This window comes from Pseudonaja textilis, chromosome 2, assembly GCF_049901715.1.
Source record: "Pseudonaja textilis isolate UNSWEBS1 chromosome 2, rPseTex1.2, whole genome shotgun sequence".
NCBI classification, from domain to species: Eukaryota; Metazoa; Chordata; class Lepidosauria; order Squamata; family Elapidae; genus Pseudonaja; species Pseudonaja textilis.
Window position 1 is genome coordinate 127,115,165 of NC_141991.1, and position 17,754 is coordinate 127,132,918.

General features: G+C 42.9%; 1 protein-coding gene across 1 annotated transcript; it reads right to left on the reverse strand.

Annotated features, from left to right (window-relative positions):
* Positions 1-703: 703 nt before the first annotated feature.
* Positions 704-17,133, reverse strand: GPD1 (glycerol-3-phosphate dehydrogenase 1). Its single transcript, XM_026717380.2, has 8 exons — positions 17,063-17,133; positions 14,418-14,595; positions 10,066-10,206; positions 8,730-8,868; positions 5,055-5,167; positions 4,507-4,740; positions 1,879-1,985; positions 704-1,424 (listed from the first exon to the last, which is right to left on the reverse strand). The coding sequence occupies exons 1-8, from the start codon at positions 17,101-17,103 to the stop codon at positions 1,328-1,330; spliced, it is 1,050 nt and encodes a 349-aa protein (XP_026573165.1). The 5' UTR covers positions 17,104-17,133; the 3' UTR covers positions 704-1,327.
* Positions 17,134-17,754: the final 621 nt, after the last annotated feature.

The window sequence follows — 17,754 nt, forward strand, 5'->3', positions numbered from 1 at the left end:
TAAATTGCTATAGGGAGACAGGCAGGACTGGAAAGGTCACTTCAGGGAGGAGAAAGCCATCTGAGCAAAAATGGTGGGAAAGCCTTCTGCCATTAGGAAATCCACTTTCTATCTCTGGTGCCAAGTCTGGAGCCTAAAAGCTTCTGGCCTTAGAACTTTTCTGGCACAAAGCTAGCAGAACAGGAAATATCCAGGGACTTCATGTTCTTTTTTGTTCTGATCTTGCAGTCATGAGAATCTCCATTTCATAGGAAGTAGAGAAAGAAGGAAAGTGTCTGGAAATCTCTGAAGGGAGAGCAATTACCCTTTTAACCACAGTATTTCGGAAGATCCCTGATACTGGGTGCTACCAAATGCAATAAGTATAGTAAATTCTTAAGACTTAACTGTATTTAATAGGACATTCTCAAATGTGATCTCAGCCTCCAAGAATACATGTTAAGAGTATTTTCACTTGACTGAAGAGAACACCCATTTACTTGCCAGAATCTTGTATTGCCACTCCTTCACTTTCTTAATTCTCATGTCAAAGACAGTTTAAGCTCTTGTATAAAGATGAACTACAATTCTGGTGCTGAAATATTCCTTCTACATTGATTCTTCCTCTTTCCAAGCTTTCAAAATCCATGCTGTTGAGAGTTTTAGTATCGTTCCCCTTAGTCTTGGTCTGTGTATACTACAGAGGCTAGGAATCAAATAGTTGTCATTTCCAGATTTATTCTTCAAAATAAGATTCACATTCATGATGAGCTTTCCCAAACCTATGGACTCAAGAATACTGAGATTTTACCTTATCTTGAAAAAAGGACCCTGGAATTAGCTTTTAGTGTTAAAGATGGTTGGTACAGTATGTCTGATCTGAGGCACAAAATAAGGGTTTACTCCCTGGTTTTAACAGGCTTTTTAGCCAAGTAAAACTATCAAGAATCCAGTCTGGATCCAGTTAAACTCAGGTCAGAGAAATGGAGCAGAAATGAGGCAGGGCAAGGAAATGTTTCTTTAAGAGAGAAGGGAAGGGCCAAAGCTGCTCTGGATAATACGAGAGGAAGGGGGGGCGGTTACTCTAACAAGAACTGAGACCTAATGAGACAGGCAGGATTGTCAGCCTAGATAACAAAGCAGATACTGAAGTCAGGCCTGGAAAAAGATAGGAATCGCCTCCTCTGATCCAGAGTTCTATGGCTGGTGAGCATCGGATGCCTCGCAAGCATGCTTTGCTTTAGGCTGCCATGGTCTCTGTGGGTTCCTTTCCCTTGCTGGGGTGTCAGTCGTGAAGCTGGTGGTGGGGAGATCTCTCTACTTCTTGCTGGAGAGACATTAAAGGCAGTCACAAGTGTTCCGGGTGGGCCTGAAGACATGTAATGAACTCAGAAACAGGTTTGTTTTTATAACAGATCTCATAGACAGCGGTGAAGAGTGGGAATCTGCAAGGAAAAAGATACGGGTAACAAACTGAAGAAAAATGATTAAAAACAGACCAAAAGAGAACCTTTCTTAAATATTCTATCCCACAAGAAAGGCTAGACAGAAAGAACAAAATTATTTTTCATTACAAAGTTATTTTTTGGGGGGGAGGAATAGTCTTTCTTTCAGGTAAATACAGTCATCTTCACAGTTATAGTGAATAAACCAAGATGACATTTTCTTCTATATAGAAATAATAACTTTTGTTTATTGATCAAGATAGTCTGGGCATCTGTAATCTAATGCTGATGTCCTAAATGATTGACTAATCAGCTAAAGAGCTGGTAGTTGCTAGTTACAGATTATTTAATTGGCTGGCCACGCTTACCAACCATCACACAAATTAAGGGTGTCAGCAAAGCCCAGTTGCTGATGCCAAGCGAAATGGGAAGGAAGGGAGGCTGCTGAACTCACTTGTCTGTCAGGTTCCTGTGCTTCAGAATGTGATGCAGCTCTGCCGATGTCTGAGGACCCTGCAGTTTCTGTCCATGGAGCATCTCATTTTCCAGTTGCTCGATAGACTGTGAAATACAAGACAAAGCCCCACTTATGAGTGATGGTCTAAATATTCCAAATAGCTTTTATTGAGCCTTTCTTGGTGACTCCCTAAGGGAAAAAACTTACAGTGGCTTCCTTTGCTTTGAACACATCTAAACTCCACATGTCTTCGTTTCTCCTTAGGGGCATCCTGCAGCCTATGGTTTAATAATCAAAAACTATGCTTGCACGTATGATTCAGATCAGGGGTCTCCAAATTTGGCAACTTTAAGACTTGTGGATTTCAACTCCCAGAATTCCTGGGAATTGAAGTCCACAGGTCTTAAGAGTTGCCAAATTTGAAGACCCCCGATTTAGAGAGCACTAGAGTGCAGATTTTGGCATCCTCGGTGATCATGATTTTCCAGGATTGTTTGTGAAAAGTCATAGCAGTATAATGCAACATAAGACAAACATTAATGGACACCTCTTCTTAGAGTGGTCAACCTAAAAGTCAGAGTTGCATGGAACCATAAATACCAGTTAGCACAGGTGCACCATTGCCCCAATCTCTGCATAGTTACCAGGAGACTCATGAAAATTGCAACATCATCCTAAAATAGTCTTAATATCATTTAAATATGCAGGCATGGTATGGCATGGTAAAAGAAATCCCACTCCCACCTAGATGCATAATCTAGCCCCACCAACCTCATCATCATCTCCTCAGTGCAGATCTCCTTCTTCTCAAAAAATAATACACTTGGTCTCCAGCCACCCAGAGGTTGCACATTGTTGCTTTATAGCAGATCAATGTTTCTATTTTGGAGTTTAAAAAAATAACATTCATGAAATTAACCAATGCTCTCCAAGGCCAGGGTTTAGAATTACTTCTCAATTTGGATCACATCAAAGAGGATGAACTTAAGTTGTACTATAGTTTCAGGAGACGTGGTGCAGGAGCCCTTTCTCACAATATTGCAGAAGATCCTCTATGCCATCTGAAAGATGCTTTCCAATTTCTGCAGCACTGCAAAGAAGCTTATGTTACGCTCCCACATACTGGTTCACCAACAGCCTTGCTGCCTGAAACCAAGGTGTTTTACTCTTTCTGTGCTTTTCAGCCATTTCTGATATCAAGCTTCTTTTGGCAAATTTTACTCATCTTGTAATTCAGTTCCAGGCCTTGACCTCTGAAATTCATATTTGACATAAATACTAGTTTTCATAAAATACTCAATGTTGCAATCAGAACAAACACTGCAACAATTAATTATATATTCCCAATGCCCTTGGCAAAATGTGTCGATATCTTTGCAGAGCAAGTACTGCAGATGGAATCTCTTTCTGAATTATTCTCAGGAAATACTTGCAAACTGAAAGGGTCTCCACTTCAGCCATGAATACTCTCTTTGGCAGCCACTGACTTTCATACATATACCTACTTTAACTAACTAACTAAAGAGTGGTGCAGTGGTTGGAGTGCAGTAGTACAAACTACTTCTGCTGACAGCCAGCTGCCTGCAATTTGGCAGATCGAATCTCACCAGGCTCAAGGTTGACTCAGTCTTCCATCCTTCTGACCCAGATTGTTGGAGGAAATATGCTGACTCTGTAAACCACTTAGAGCGGGCTGTAAAGCACTATAAAGTGGTATATAAGTCTAAGTGCTTGCCATTGCTAACTAACTAATCTGTTGAGCTGTTCTCAGCTGCTATAGTACATTCTGTCCTTCGTGCCCTTAAATCCAAACCCCTTCAATTCCAGATGCCTTTTTCAAGTTCCTTTTGTTTCCTATTGTGCGTTTCCATCTCCCAATAATTCCAGTTATTTCTCTCATGTAATATTTCATTTTTAAATGAGCTGAATTATTAAGCTATGATCTCACTATTGCTTTCCCCATAGTTAGGCAAAGCCCTCAAGAGTCTCGACTATTTTTCCAACGTTGCTGTTCAATCAAGGTATCACATTCTGGTTCTAGACTATAAGTTCATTCTTCAAAAACCCCATTTAGAAATAAGCATGTTCCTAGTCACAGGCTAGTCCACTAAGATGTTGCTGCACTTGGTGAAATGATTCAAGTAGATCAAGGGTCTTCAAACTTGGCAAGTTTAAGACTTGTGGACTTAAACTCCCAGAATTCCTGAGCTAACATGATTGGAGGAAGAATTCTGGGAGTTGAAGTCCACAAGTCTTAAAGCTGCCAAGTTTGAAGACCCCTGAACTACATTAATGCGCCTGTCCCCACAAGCTATGTCACACTAGTGGTCCAGTCATTCCAAAGAGAAGAGAAAAGGTTGTAGGAGGAATTTATTTCCCCCCTCGCATACTAGCAGGAATCAGGATTTGAGTACACTGGAAAGATGGCAATGAACACAATAGGATGTGCCTGTGAACTGTGTCAAATATCTAAGTAAATCCTGCTAACGTTTACCAGCACTCGCTCCCTGATGCATTCAGACATTTTGAGGTGGACTCAACCAACCAGTGATTTCTTCCAGAAACTATGACTTATGTAATCATATCTTACCACTGAATCATAAAAGACCTTGATGGCTTGCTTACCTTGCCAGTCTTGGCAAACGCCTCAGCTACTTTACGGTTACGGCCTCCATAACAGGTGGTAATTAGATCAGCAACCCCACAACTCTCTAGGAAGGTGGAAGAAGTGACAGGTCCCTTGCAGAAGAGCTTGGCAAAAGCAATCATCTCCATCAGGCCCAGACGGATGACAGCTGCCTTGGTGTTGTCTCCAAAGCCCAACCCATCACAGAACCCAGCTCCAACAGCCACCACGTTCTGGGAGAAAGAAAGGATGCAAAGTGTTGATAATCGGAAAGGTTTGGTACTTAGCTAGCTTTGCAGATCAATTCAACCCAGCAAGCTTTGGTGGCCAAAGTAAAGTTACAAATGAGCCCACTGAGATGACATTGTGCTTGAGAGCCCCACATTCCAGTTAATCATGTATCTGTACCAGCTTCCCCTTGCTCCACCACCACCTCCAGGCATGGTAGAGAAAATAGTGGCCTTAACCAAACTCCTCCTGAATGATAGCTTGAGATTTGCTTCTGGCCATTCCTCTGTCTCCAGAAGGGGGAGATTAATGCCTATACCTTGAGAGCACCACAGATCTCAACTGTGTCCGCTTCCTGCACCACTGTGATCCGGAAGTTGGGTGTCTGCATCAGTTCCTTCAGAATCTGTCCATGCTGTTGGTTCTTGCAGCCTAAAAGAAGCAAGAGGTTGGTTGGTTTGTAAAATTTGTTGGCCATTCCTCTTACCACAGGGTTGCCCTTGGTGGCTTACAATCTTAAAAAGATAAAAACTGTACAAAAGCTAAAAAATAAAGATAAAATACTGTGAGGATCCAAATACTGCACTCAATTAAAAGATGGGGAGGGCAGGAGTAGGATGAGGGGAGGTGTGATCTACTGTTATTTTATCAACCACCTTCACCCTGATACTCTCCCACCAGAGCCTCAAGCCAACGTAGATGTTCTTTATTTCTACGTGCCTGTTGATGGCTGACTTGTCTGAGTGCCAGGCTTCCAGGAATTCTCAAGCATTTTTGGATTTAGCTTGATCTAGGATGCTTATTGTTTCCCAGTTGAAACTATGGTTAAGTCTACCCATGTGTTATGAAATCAAGGAGTTTTCAACGTGTGTTCTAACTGCTAGTTGGTGCTCATGGATGCACTCTGCTGGTTTTCTGCCTGTTTGTCCTACATAGTGGCTGTTATAGTACTTAACTGTATGTTGTAGAATGACTCCTATCTTTTCTTTTGGAGCTGCTGGTCTTTTGGTTTGCTTAGTATGTTTTGGAGGGTTTTGTCCCTTTCACACCATCCTTGTGTTGGTTGTGAGGTAAGGAAATAGATAATCTATACAACATCTTCCAATAAAATGGATGGATACCCATGCAACTTTATCAAAAAGTGCCTGACTGCTCAACCTAATATAGCACAACAAACACAAGTGGCAAAAAGGTTAACACTACCACACACATCCCAAAGGTGCTTTTTCAAGAGGCTATTGGACTTTCTGTTTTTTCTTTGAAGACATTTTGTTTCTCATCCAAGAAGCTTCTTCAGATCTGAAGAATCTTCTTCGATGAGAAGAGAAACATCTTCAAAGAAAAAACAGAAAGTCCATTTGCCTCTTGAAAAAACACCTTTGGGACAACCATGACCTGGATGTCCGACAATCTCCATAGACATTTCACTGCCATACATTAAAAAAAAAACAACTCAGAAACCACCAACAGACAGTAAAAGCCACAAGACATCACCAAGCCAACTAAAGCCTTCCAAAACATCCTAAATAAACTAAAATAAACTGAAAAACAATGTGATGGGATTTAGCATTGACAGTCAAGGCTGGGCTGATCAGACATACACATTTCCCCCCAAACAAGCAGGGAAGCACAATAACCTAGTGATATATTGGAGCATTGCTCTATCATTAGGCCGTGACTTGTCCCTTGGAAACTGTCAGCAATCAGAAAGGTAGAGAGAAGTGCTGTTAAGTCCCTGAGATCCAAGGAAAGGGGGCAGAATAGAGGCATACACAGCTAAAGACAACTTGGATGATGAGGGCTGCTTTTTTTCCAGAGATGAAATACTGCCATTTACCAGTAACAAGATTTGAAATCATGTGAAGTATTAGTACCACTTTATAAAACCCTAGTAAGACCACACCTAGAATACTGCCAGTCTGTAACCAATTTTGGTCCCCATACTACAAAAAAAATGTTGAGACTTTGGAAAAAGTTCAGAAAAGAGTAACTACGATGGTCAAAGCCTGGAGACTAAAACATATGAAGAAGGCTGCAGGATTTGGGTTTGGCTAGCCCAAAGAAAAGATGAATTAGGGGGTGACATAATAGCAGTATTCCATATTTGAAGGGCTGCCACAAAGAAGAGGGAGTCAAATTATTCTCCAAAGGGGGAATTCTCCAGAGGGCAGGACAAGAAACAATGGCTGGAAATTAATTAAAGAGAGAAGTGACCTAGAATTAAGGAGAAACATCCTTACAGTGAGAATAATTAACCAGTGGAACAACTTGTTTCCAGAAATTGTGGGAGCTCGATCACTGGATGCTTTTAAGAAGAGTCTAGACCAGGGGTGTAAAGATGCGTCATGCGCTGGCCATGCCCAGGCCCAGTTTAGTGAAGGGGGAAAAGTCATAATATGTCACATGACGACCTGTGATGACAAGAGTTTGACACCCATAGGTCTAGACAGTGACTTATCTGAAATAGTACAGGTTCTCCTGCTTGAGCAGGGGGCTGGACTAGAAGATCTCCAAGGTCCCTTCCAGCTCATTCATTCTAATTCTAAATGCAGCAATGAATTCTTAGCACCACTCAAAGCCAGCTGATTAGCTAACAAAACATGCAATCAAGATGATGTTGACTACTGATTTCTGCGTTGGTTTTCTTCCTTACTCCAAGCAAACTGATCTCTCAAACTAAGAGGTACTATTGGACAATAACCTATCAAGAGGAGGAATAGGAGAAACTCTAAACAAAGATCAACGTTTGCTTTATAATGGGGAATGGGTCGGTGGAAGGGCATTTGGGTCAACAACGAATCTTTGTTAATCCTGAAGGTGCTACAAGTCTTTGTTGGGGGAGGGGGAGCTGCAACCAGCCTAAATTTCACTCTCAAAACTGTATTGCATTGCACTGCATTGCACTGTGGTGCCCCTCGGGATTTCCTGTGGCAGTCATGCAACAGGATCTCTGGAAAATGTGTATGTAGCAGTGTAAGGTCTCATGGCTGGGTCTAATATTACTACTGCCTTCTCTTGATATCAGATATGTAGTAAGAGAGAAGGTGGCCAAGACAGTCCGGCTCCCAACCTGTTGCTGTCATTTGCTTTTTAGCTGCTATGTGGAGTATCTGGATGCCTGCATACCAGAGAAAATGAGGAACAGCATGAGTGAAAGAAGAATGGAAGTGCATTTCTGCACAGGCCCCGACTAACCCTTAGCCAGAATGGGGGAATCTCTCTAGATTGCAGGTGTAATCGAATGTAGACTGAGCCAGCAATGGGCCTTGAGAGAAGACTTTCACCCTACCTTCTAGTCTGACAAGGTCTCTATTTGAATTATGCCTGATTCCTTTCCCTTTAAGAAAGCAAAGCAAAGCACTAGACCATGGGGGAACATTCTGTACCTTCTTTGTTTACTGTCTGTTGGCTCAGCTGATGCAAATCATCTCTACTAGGAGAAGACAAGTGCTTTATGAAACTCTGCAAGGTGGCTTCCCCGGTCCTGCATGACATTTTTCTCCTTACCACTTACCCGTGGTAAGAGCTGTGGTGGCGCAGTTGTTAAAATGCAATACTGCAGCGGCTCAAGGTTGACTCAGCTTTCCATCCTTCTGAGGTCGATTAAATGAGGACTCAGATTGTTGGGGGCAATAGCCTGACTCTGTTAAACCACTTGGAGGGGGCTGTAGAGCAGTGTGAAGTGGTATAAAAGTCTTAAAAGCTATTGCTACTCACAGGAGGAATGATGGAATTAGTGCCATCTCAATGAGAGATTTAAAAGTGCACCTTTAATGTATGGGATGGTACATGGCCATCTTTGTTTCCCAGCAGCAGCCAGTAATATGTCTGGTGGGACTGCTCTTTGTTACAACAGTGTCCCAATAATAAAATCCACAAGGAAGGGTGGAGGAACATCCTATGAGTGTTGCATAACATTTAAAGCACGTATCTGGAGAGCTGATTTCCAGCTTGTCTCCAGTTTCCATATGAATCATAAACTCAAGTCCATTACCAATGGTGGTTTCACAGAACTTCTCCTCTGCCACTTCATTGGCTATGTTGGCTCCCATCAGCACACTCATTTCAATGCTTAGTTGCTCACGGATGATGTCTGAAATCAGCTTAAGCCCATCAGGACCTTCGTCCACACCCTGAAAGCCAAACATTCAAGTGATGTCAAATCAATTAACTCGACTAAGGACTCTGCAATAGTCCTGCTTGACTAAACTCAGTGCCACTCCAGCAATAAGATTCAGGACTTAAGGACGTTCCTAGGCATTCCATTAATGTAAAGACAGTTCATATCATTTGATATGATTCTCATCGTATCATTTGCTAAAATTACTAGGATGCCACTAAATATCACAAGTAAACCCTTGCTCTGCTTGAAACTGATTGCCCTTTTCACATTGAGCTCACTGTTCACAACTTTCACATTCTTTGACAATGTTGATATGATTGCCTATCAAGAACAGCACCCCCTTTTCTGATTAAATGGTTTATAATAATACATACTATAATAAACCCATTGGAAAAGAGTAGAAGAGGCAGATTCGAGCCATCCAGAGCCACCCATTAGCTGGTATAGATAAGTGACTGCTGAGAACTAAAAATGGCTTTCTGATTAATTGTAAAGGGGTGGTTCCTTCTAATTTGCAATTTTTAAGTTACCTCTATTCATTTCCAAAATAAACTAAACATTGCACCAACTTGGTATGCTTAAAATATTTTCATCTACCTTAGGCATTTCGGAGCTCCTGATGGCCGCTGAATAGTTTCTGGACTAGCACCTTTATATTACTGCTTTTAAATACAATCAAATTAACCTAACTGGCAGGAGACACACAGCAGTGTAACAGGATAGAAATATTTTAAATCAATAAAATTAAATCATTAAAACAAATTAGCCCCTGCCCTGTTTAACTATGTGATTGTTACCAATATAATTGTGGGAAAGAGGCTGCAGAAATCATTTTAGGTTTAGCCATTCTTCCTTTCCATGTGAAGGAATTAAAATAATAAGACATCTCACTGAGAGGACTGTGTCTTTGCTGGATGCAGGAACTTGATGTTTCCTTCATGAACTGGAGATCAGAGCTCAGGGCAGAATCATGTGGCCAAGTCAAGTACAGCTCTCTAATAAAACACAACTTGACTTGACGTATCCTTACTAAAATTAAGTTAATTGCAGATATCTTACTAAAGTTAATTGCAGATATCTCCCTCATTCTATCCGTTCACATGGTGGTGAAATGTCCTCCCAGCAAAGCTTGGCCAAGCCTTCCAATTGCTCCTTTCAAAGGTCATACCAACTCATCCCCCAACCCTGCCCCCAGCCACACTCACACCTTGATGAGCGAGATGCCTATTGCTTCTTTCTTGATATGTCCCTTCATCTGTTCGCAGAGCTTCCCGATGAATTGGTGGGGCACCACAAAAATGAGGATGTCTGCATCAGCGGAAGCTTTTAATACATCAGGCACAGCCACCTGCAGCAATCCAGGAGCCAGGAAAAAGAAGTCAGCTTGTTGGCCCGGGAGGGAACTCTGCTTTCGTTCAGATGCACAGAGGGGGAACTAAAAATGGGCTCATCTGGTGGACACTTGCATACACTCAACATATTCATGAAGCTCTTTATTGCTTTTGAATGCTGGCCTGTAGAAATAATGCAAATCATATATTTACGCAACTTGCCTGCAGTTATTATGTGTCTGCTTGTCATATAGTAATGAATAGCAGGGAGCTCAACAAAATTGAAAGCCTCAAGCCAGAAAGAAGCTCCATTGGATTATGCTTGAATATTTCACCGGCTGCTGCTCACACATTGGAAGATCATCAATGCTAGACACTTGTTTCTTATTCTTAGGCTGATCCTCCTTGAAAGCCATAGCATTCTGGTCAGGTCATCCCAAAGGCTGAATATCAAAAGGAATTGGGCCCATAGAAGAAACCCAGGCAGTGTTGGAGGCACTGGCAACGTCTGCAATTCCTTTCAGGAGCTTAGTGGACAGATGATTTTATCCAGATTGCTAGGGATGAATGGCCTGCTAGAATTCTAGGACAAATCTGACATGGCGCCCATTCCAGCCAGTTCTATCCCTCAAGCTAGGAAAAGATACTGATGGGCTGAGAGCTTTCAGAGGCATGTTACTGGGATGCTGAAAGGACTCCTAGGGTGCAGATCCAATTTAAGAAACAGGAAGAACAGAAGAGCCTTTTCTGTGTTTGCCCTTCCTAATTTGATGTCCTCCATGTCACTCCATGTCACATTTATTACCATCAACAGATCCACCCTATTCGCTTAGCATTAGCTTATTTGGGCTCTCCATCATTTTTGGCAGGACTGTTTCTAGCCTTTCTTGGAGATGCTGAGGACTGAATGCAATATTTATGTTCTGCCCTAATTCATCAATACCAATGCTAGAACACAGGACTGGAACACTCAGAAGAACAGTTGCACAATGGCCTTTTCATGCAATGCCTTCCTTTAGCAAGTGGGCTTCCTTGACACTCTGCTAAGCCCCAGGAAACCAAATTAATTGGTAAGCAGTGACAGGTTTATTTATTACTTTTGTTACCAAGGCAACATCTTCCCAGATCTTCCTTTTGCTGGAAGAGGCACAAGCTTACTTTGCTAATGCCAGGGCGTGATGAAAGGATTTCGGGATGGGGAATAGCATGCAACTTTTCATTTTCACGTAATTTCTACCTTTCTGTTCATTATTATTTTAATAAAATTGCAATAAAGCAAAATATTAAAACAGCAAAAAAACCGCTCATATTAAATCAAGCAGAACCACTGTAAGCGTAAAGGGGGTGTGCATAAGCGCACCAAAGTGCCAACCAACCCTGTCCTATTGTTTCTTTTTATTTTTCTTATAATTATCCATTTCATGTATTCATTACTATGTTTATACTTATATACCTATTATCTTGTAAGCGATTGACAAATCAAATCAATAAAATAAGGGAAGTGAATGAAAGCAACAGCACGAAATACAATGAAAGTCCTTTTTCTGCAGACTCTTGCAAAAACAGAAGTGGGGGCTCCACACGCGTTGCTTTTAGAGAAAGTTGCAACCGTGATGGGGGTAGCCAGCCATCTAAGGCCGTGCTCCTGGCAAAGCCAAGGACTCACTGCAGAATGTGAGCCTTGGGTAGGAGCTCACCAGAAGCCTTTTAATGGCAGAGAAGAAGTGAACAAGGATGCCCTGAGATGGAACGGGTCTAATTTTGGGAGAGTCCCTAGACAAGATCTTGTATGTAGTTTGCCTGGCAAACTTTCCTAGGGCTGAGAAAGTCACCCAGCTGCCTTTGTGCCTAAGGTTGGACTAGAACTCAAGCTCTCCCACTTTCCAGACCGATGTCTTAACCAGTGCACCAAACTGGCTAGTGGTTAAGATACCAGACTAGACACCCAGAGGAGGAGAACGGGAGCTGTAAGTTCTAGTCCTGCCATGGGGCACAAAGTAAGCTGCATGACTTTGGGCCAGTCTCTTTCCCTCAGCCTTAGGAAGGAAGCCAAGAAAAACACTCCTGAAAAATCTTGCCAAGAAAACTGCAGGGACAATTCCAGGTAGTTGCCAGCAGCTAAGACTGACTCAAAGGCTATCACACCCTGAAAACAAAATAAAAAACAAAACCTACCCCAAAGTTTCAGTTAGTATACTAATGGAACTTATAGTCCAACACACTAAGAAGGCACAGAAGACTGGAGAAGATGAAGTAGATAGAATAAATACTTTGACATTCCTAAATAGTTTAACTTCATTTCCCCCTTCTTTAAAGGGGAAGTTTAAAGGCTTAAAGGCTGTGGCATGTTCCAATATTAAAGCATGCACAACCAACAAAATAAAATAAAATAAAATTCAGATAAAAGTAAAAAAAAACACCACCCAGCTCTGTTTAAAACAAGAATCCAGCAGCAACATAAAACTTTGCATTGTGGGTGAAAAAGCTTGATTTTCAAGGAATTTAAAATAATCTAGAAATGAAAACTCTCAAAATCTCACAAATATTGAGCCAACTGAAATTTCTTGCAATCAATCTCTCTCTCTCTCTTTTACCCTTCCTTTTGTATTTATCATTATATATTTTGCATAATAATGACTAAAGATTTCAAAAAATCGCTAGGAGTTGAAATGCTTTGGCAAAAGTTCCCTGCTTTATCTTTAAGCGGGACAATCAATCCATGACCCTGGCCAAACTCCAGCCAAAACCAAGAACTTTAAAATCTCCCCAGATTTCAATTAACTAAGCGATAGTTAAGCATCTGCTTTGGTTCTTCTCTCAAAATGTGCAGTTTTGAAGGTTACTCAGCTTTAAGCAGGATTTTGTCCATTTTAAAGATGATGGGAATATCTCAAATTCTTCCTTTAGTCGTTATAGGATAGATGATACTGAAAAAAAAGATTTTCTATGTACAGTGCAACTCCTGATTAGGACTCGAGCTGATGATTGTACGTCTCAGCAATAGCTACAAGGCATGGGTTTGCCATTACGAAAATGACAGTAATTAAAGGCACATAAGTAAAAAGAGCTAATATTAATTAGAGACACGGTTAAATCGCTGAGTGGGAAGGAGGAAGATGTACACTCATAGATGTCCATCTGATAATCTGAAGTCTCCTATGTAGAGTGAAACCATGGCTAATTAATAGAGCATGCCCTTTAAATCTCAAAGCTCTATGTTCAGTCCCAACATCTCCTCAGAGAGTTGGTTAAAGTTTTTATTCTCTCTACCTGAAATCCTGAAGGTACTGGTTTGAGTGGACCCCATTGGCTGGCTGAGCCTCATGTTCAGTGGGCTGCAATAAAAGCCCACTTTCTAAGATTCTGGGCAATACAATAATATAAACACAATAATGAGAGTGAAATATCATTTTGGAAACTGCAATGCAAGTCTCTAAGGGGTGGATCAAGTGGACAATGCAAGTGTCTAAGGGGTGGATCAAGTGGACAACGTCACTTCCTATCTTTTTAATCACATACAAGGACCAGGCTTCCCTGTTCTGAAGATGAGATGCCCCAACCAATGTCAATTATGCATGACAGGAAGTTCATTATTTGACATCTGCATGCACATACAGGACATTCAGCCTCATTAATGAATTGTGATTTATTTTAATTATGTATTTAAAAACTTACTGTTTTTATTTTTATGTTTTATATGCTTCATTTTTCATTGTTCTAAGCCATTCTGAGCAGTGTTGGGGTATATACATTTATTTTTTTAAAATAATTTAATTTAAAATTTTATTTTTTTTAATGAAGTTTTACATTACTGGTTTTGGGCACCCAACCCCCAAGGATACGTTTTGTTTTGTGATAACCCCTGCCCTCACGGTTGTATACAGCATCTCCCGAGCAACAGAAACACAATTTCCCAGGAATTGTTATTACAGAAACAAAAGGAAAACTTTGACCTGAGTTTTCAGATATTGTTAATACGCTTAGGGAAGACAGGTAGAGTGGGGAAATAGGGTGCATGCAGTTGTTCAAAGCAGCAAAATAGGCTCTCCTTGGTGGCATCATGAAGCTACTGCTATGCCTTCTGTGAGATAAAAGTAAATATAAATAAAACTGCCCAGTGATGATCTACTTTGAAAAGCAGGCCTCAAGAGAAAAATCTCTGTTTTGCTCTAACTTAGAATAGAGTTCCCCAAAAATTGCTGCTGCCCCTCCAGCTTGCCGAACCCACCACATTGGGCGGAAGTTTGTGGCCGGGCAAATACTTGACGTTCTCATGTTGTGTGTTGATGATCTCAGTGAGCTTCTGGCCAGCAATCTCTTCTTCAAATACCCACATCTTCACAGTGGTGTCAAACATCTCCAGTCTGGCTGCATTGCTGCCCACAATTTTGGCAATTGCTGAACCCCTGCAGCAGGAAGAGAGACAGAGATGCAATCATCCTTCTTTCTTGGGCTATGTTTCCCCCACATTTTTCCATCATGAGATCAGAATTCTAGCAGGGGTCTCAGCTTGGAGAGGACCACGACATAAAGACTGAACTCCTTGAGATTATTTTCAAAGTTCAACATTTTCGCAACTGGAGGAACCGTTCCATTTAGCAGCCCTTCCAGCTAGCCATGTTTGGTTGTGGCTGCTAGGAGTTGCAGGTTCTGCAGAGCCTGGGAGGCCATTGTGCCATAATATAGCAATAGCATTTAGACTTATATACCTCTTTATAGTGCTTTACAGCCCACTCTAAGCAGTTTACAGAGTCAGCATATTGCCCCCCACCAACAATTTGGGTCCTCATTTTACCCACCTCAGAAGGGTGGAAGGCTGAGTCAACCTTGAGCCTGGTGAGATTTGAACTGCCAAATTGCAGGCAACTGGCTGCAGCAGAAGTAGCTTGCAGTACTGCACTCTAACCACTGCGCCACCAAGGCTCAAAACCAGCTGGGAAATCATGTGGTGGCCAGCTTGAGTGGCTCTTGCCATGGAAAGTCAGATCCAGATTGAAATAACAAGACTAAGAAAAAGCAAATATTTCATGAATTGCTGACAATTTGCTTTGACCATGAACGATACCCTTAGTCAATAGATCAGATACTGGATGGAGTGGATTTTAATGTTATAATTAAGTGCATTTACTTTTCAGATGCCTTAAAAGTCTCCATTCTTTTTGCTGCAATATACTAGCAGAGCCCTTATACCAAGAGAGAAAACTGCAAGGGCTTTTTAAAACTAAATTAAAAACAGACACACCAATCCCATCAAATCATCCCTTTCAAAGAACTATATACAGGACTCTGGAAACATATACTTTTGCTACTGTCGAGAGAAAGAGTTTTCAAGCAAGAGAAGGCATGCATTTTTTAAATCTACAACTTCACACAAATAGCAGCTCTCTCCACCATTCTCAAATTACATATCTTGTTGTCAACGGGGAAGAAGCATGAGAAGAGAGCTGCTGATCGTTTGGTGCTCAAGAGACAGGTTGGATTTAAGTGATCATCTTCTTCTGTCTCGGCTTACTAAAGAGTGCAGGACCTGAAATTTAGCAGAACTGAAGGGCAACGAAAGACAGACCATTCAGGGAAGAGGCTGATCCAGCTGAACTGCCAGGAACGAACAATTGGCAGAGAGGACACAGCTTGAAAGTGAAGTCAAAGCCACTCAGATGGGACACTTAGTTCACCCAGTCCCACATATATAGGCATCTTATAGGAGTTCAGCAGACTTTGAGGGACTCTCGAGGATTTTCTGTTTTACAACTGTATGGGAAGTTTTATCGGTGGCGACATTCAGTGGCGTATTAACCATTAAGCAGACTAAGCACATGCTTAGGGCACCAGACCCAAAGGGGGGGCACCACAAAGTTGAGAAAGAAAAAAACCCAACCAATTAAGATTTGTAAAAAAAATCTTGTATGTACAAAGGAGCAGGGCACCAAGATTTGTCAGTGCTTAGGGCACCAGTGAGCCTTAATCCACCAACTGGTGACACCCCCTGCTCAATAATGCACTGTGCTATAATAAATAAGGCCTAGTGAAGCCAATGGCTCTGCTGACCCAGGATGAGGCAACCCAAAAGACCCTTATATATTTGGAAGGCACTGGGGGTTGGGGAAAACCATTTCTGCTGGACAGAACTACAAGTCTGGGATTGGAATGCATTAAAACTGCAAACGGGAGCTGTGCTGCCTCGAAGCTGTACCTAGAAACTTCTTTTCCAGAGAATTTTGAAGAAGTTATCCCCTGATATTCAACCCATAAGCACCTCGCAGCAAAATGCAGACAACCCAAGGCATGTACGCCTTAGCAGGGGGGGAAAAAACGCTCCGGTTGTGTTGCCTCAACCACAGGATAAGCCCTTGCTGTGGGCCCCGAAGCTGTTCGGAGGTTCTTCAGACACCTGCAGCCTGCCTCTCTGAAGACGGTTTTTTGGGGGGGAGCTACCCGCTCCCCTTCCCGCAGGCGAGATCCAGCCGGCGAGAAAGAGTGTGTCTTGTCCCAGGGGCGGCCCCTCTCTGAAACCCGACGGGTCGCCGTTTCCGTCCCTTGCAGCCAAAGCGAGCCTTCGCGCCTTTCGTCTGGCGCACTCGAGACAACCGTCGCCAGCGTCCGCTCCCGCCACCTTGCATGAAGTGCCACGCTAGTCCGCGAACGCCGATTTACGCCCAGAGGAAACGCGACCACCCTCAAGGCGCCACAGAACTCTTCGTCGCTCTTGCGATCGAAGTTTACGGCGGCCCCCAGCAAAAATCCTGACCCTTCCACTCCCGCCTTCCTTTCCCCAACCCGCTGCTCTCTCTCTCGCTCTCGCTCTCTCTCCGCCCCTTCCCTCGGTCGCCGCCAGGCCCGGCCGCCCCCTCACACACACACACCCCGACGCACCAGTTGCCGGAGCCCACGATGCAAACTTTCTTTCCGCCCATGGCCGTGAACGCTGAATCCCGAGCCGCGGCAGCCGCGCTCCTGCCTCGGGAGGCATTATAACCCCTCGGCTGGCCGGCCCCGCCCTCCGCCCAAACGGCGCTCAGGCGGAGAAAGGCGATCGGGGCCGCCGCGAAGTGCGCGCTTGAGCCTCTGCTGGAGGCTGCCAGTTCTCGCCAAGCACCGCCGTCTTTACGTCCCTTCCCTATTTCCCCCTCCAAGGCTGGGAGACAGGCAGGGCGACACGTTGCCGAAGGAGTTTTGTTTTTCGTGCCTTCCACGTCAACCTCACCGGTGGGACGCCACAGCGGAGCCGTACTGAGGCTTCGGAACGGGGAGCCCCTCATTTTTTCAGGTTCATTCCGCGTCAACCCCCGCCCCCCGGTCCTCTGCGCGCCCCCGACCAGCGCCCTTCTCAAGGCGGGGGGCAAAAAAAAGGCAAGCATTTGGTTAGAGTTTCGGGGAATCGTACGCAGAGAAGGAAAAAGAAAGCTGCTCGAAATAGCCAGGGACGAGACTGCATTCCTGCGGTGTAAATATATTTACGACAGATAGAATCGTATGCTGGCTGCTGTATTAGTAAATGCTAATTACTTTAAAATGCTTCTGGCCCTGTTCGTGGTTTGTGGGGTTTGTTTTTGTTTTTTTTGCAA

Coding starts and splice junctions, on each gene's coding strand:
- GPD1 (XM_026717380.2), bottom strand. CDS start 17,103: ATGGGCGGAAAGAAAGTTTGCATCGTGGGCTCCGGCAACTG. Junction 4,741..5,054: donor AGATCTGTGGTGCTCTCAAG/GTATAGGCATTA, acceptor TCTTTCTCCCAG/AACGTGGTGGCTGTTGGAGC. Junction 1,986..4,506: donor CGTTTGCCAAGACTGGCAAG/GTAAGCAAGCCA, acceptor TGTATTTCACAG/TCTATCGAGCAACTGGAAAA.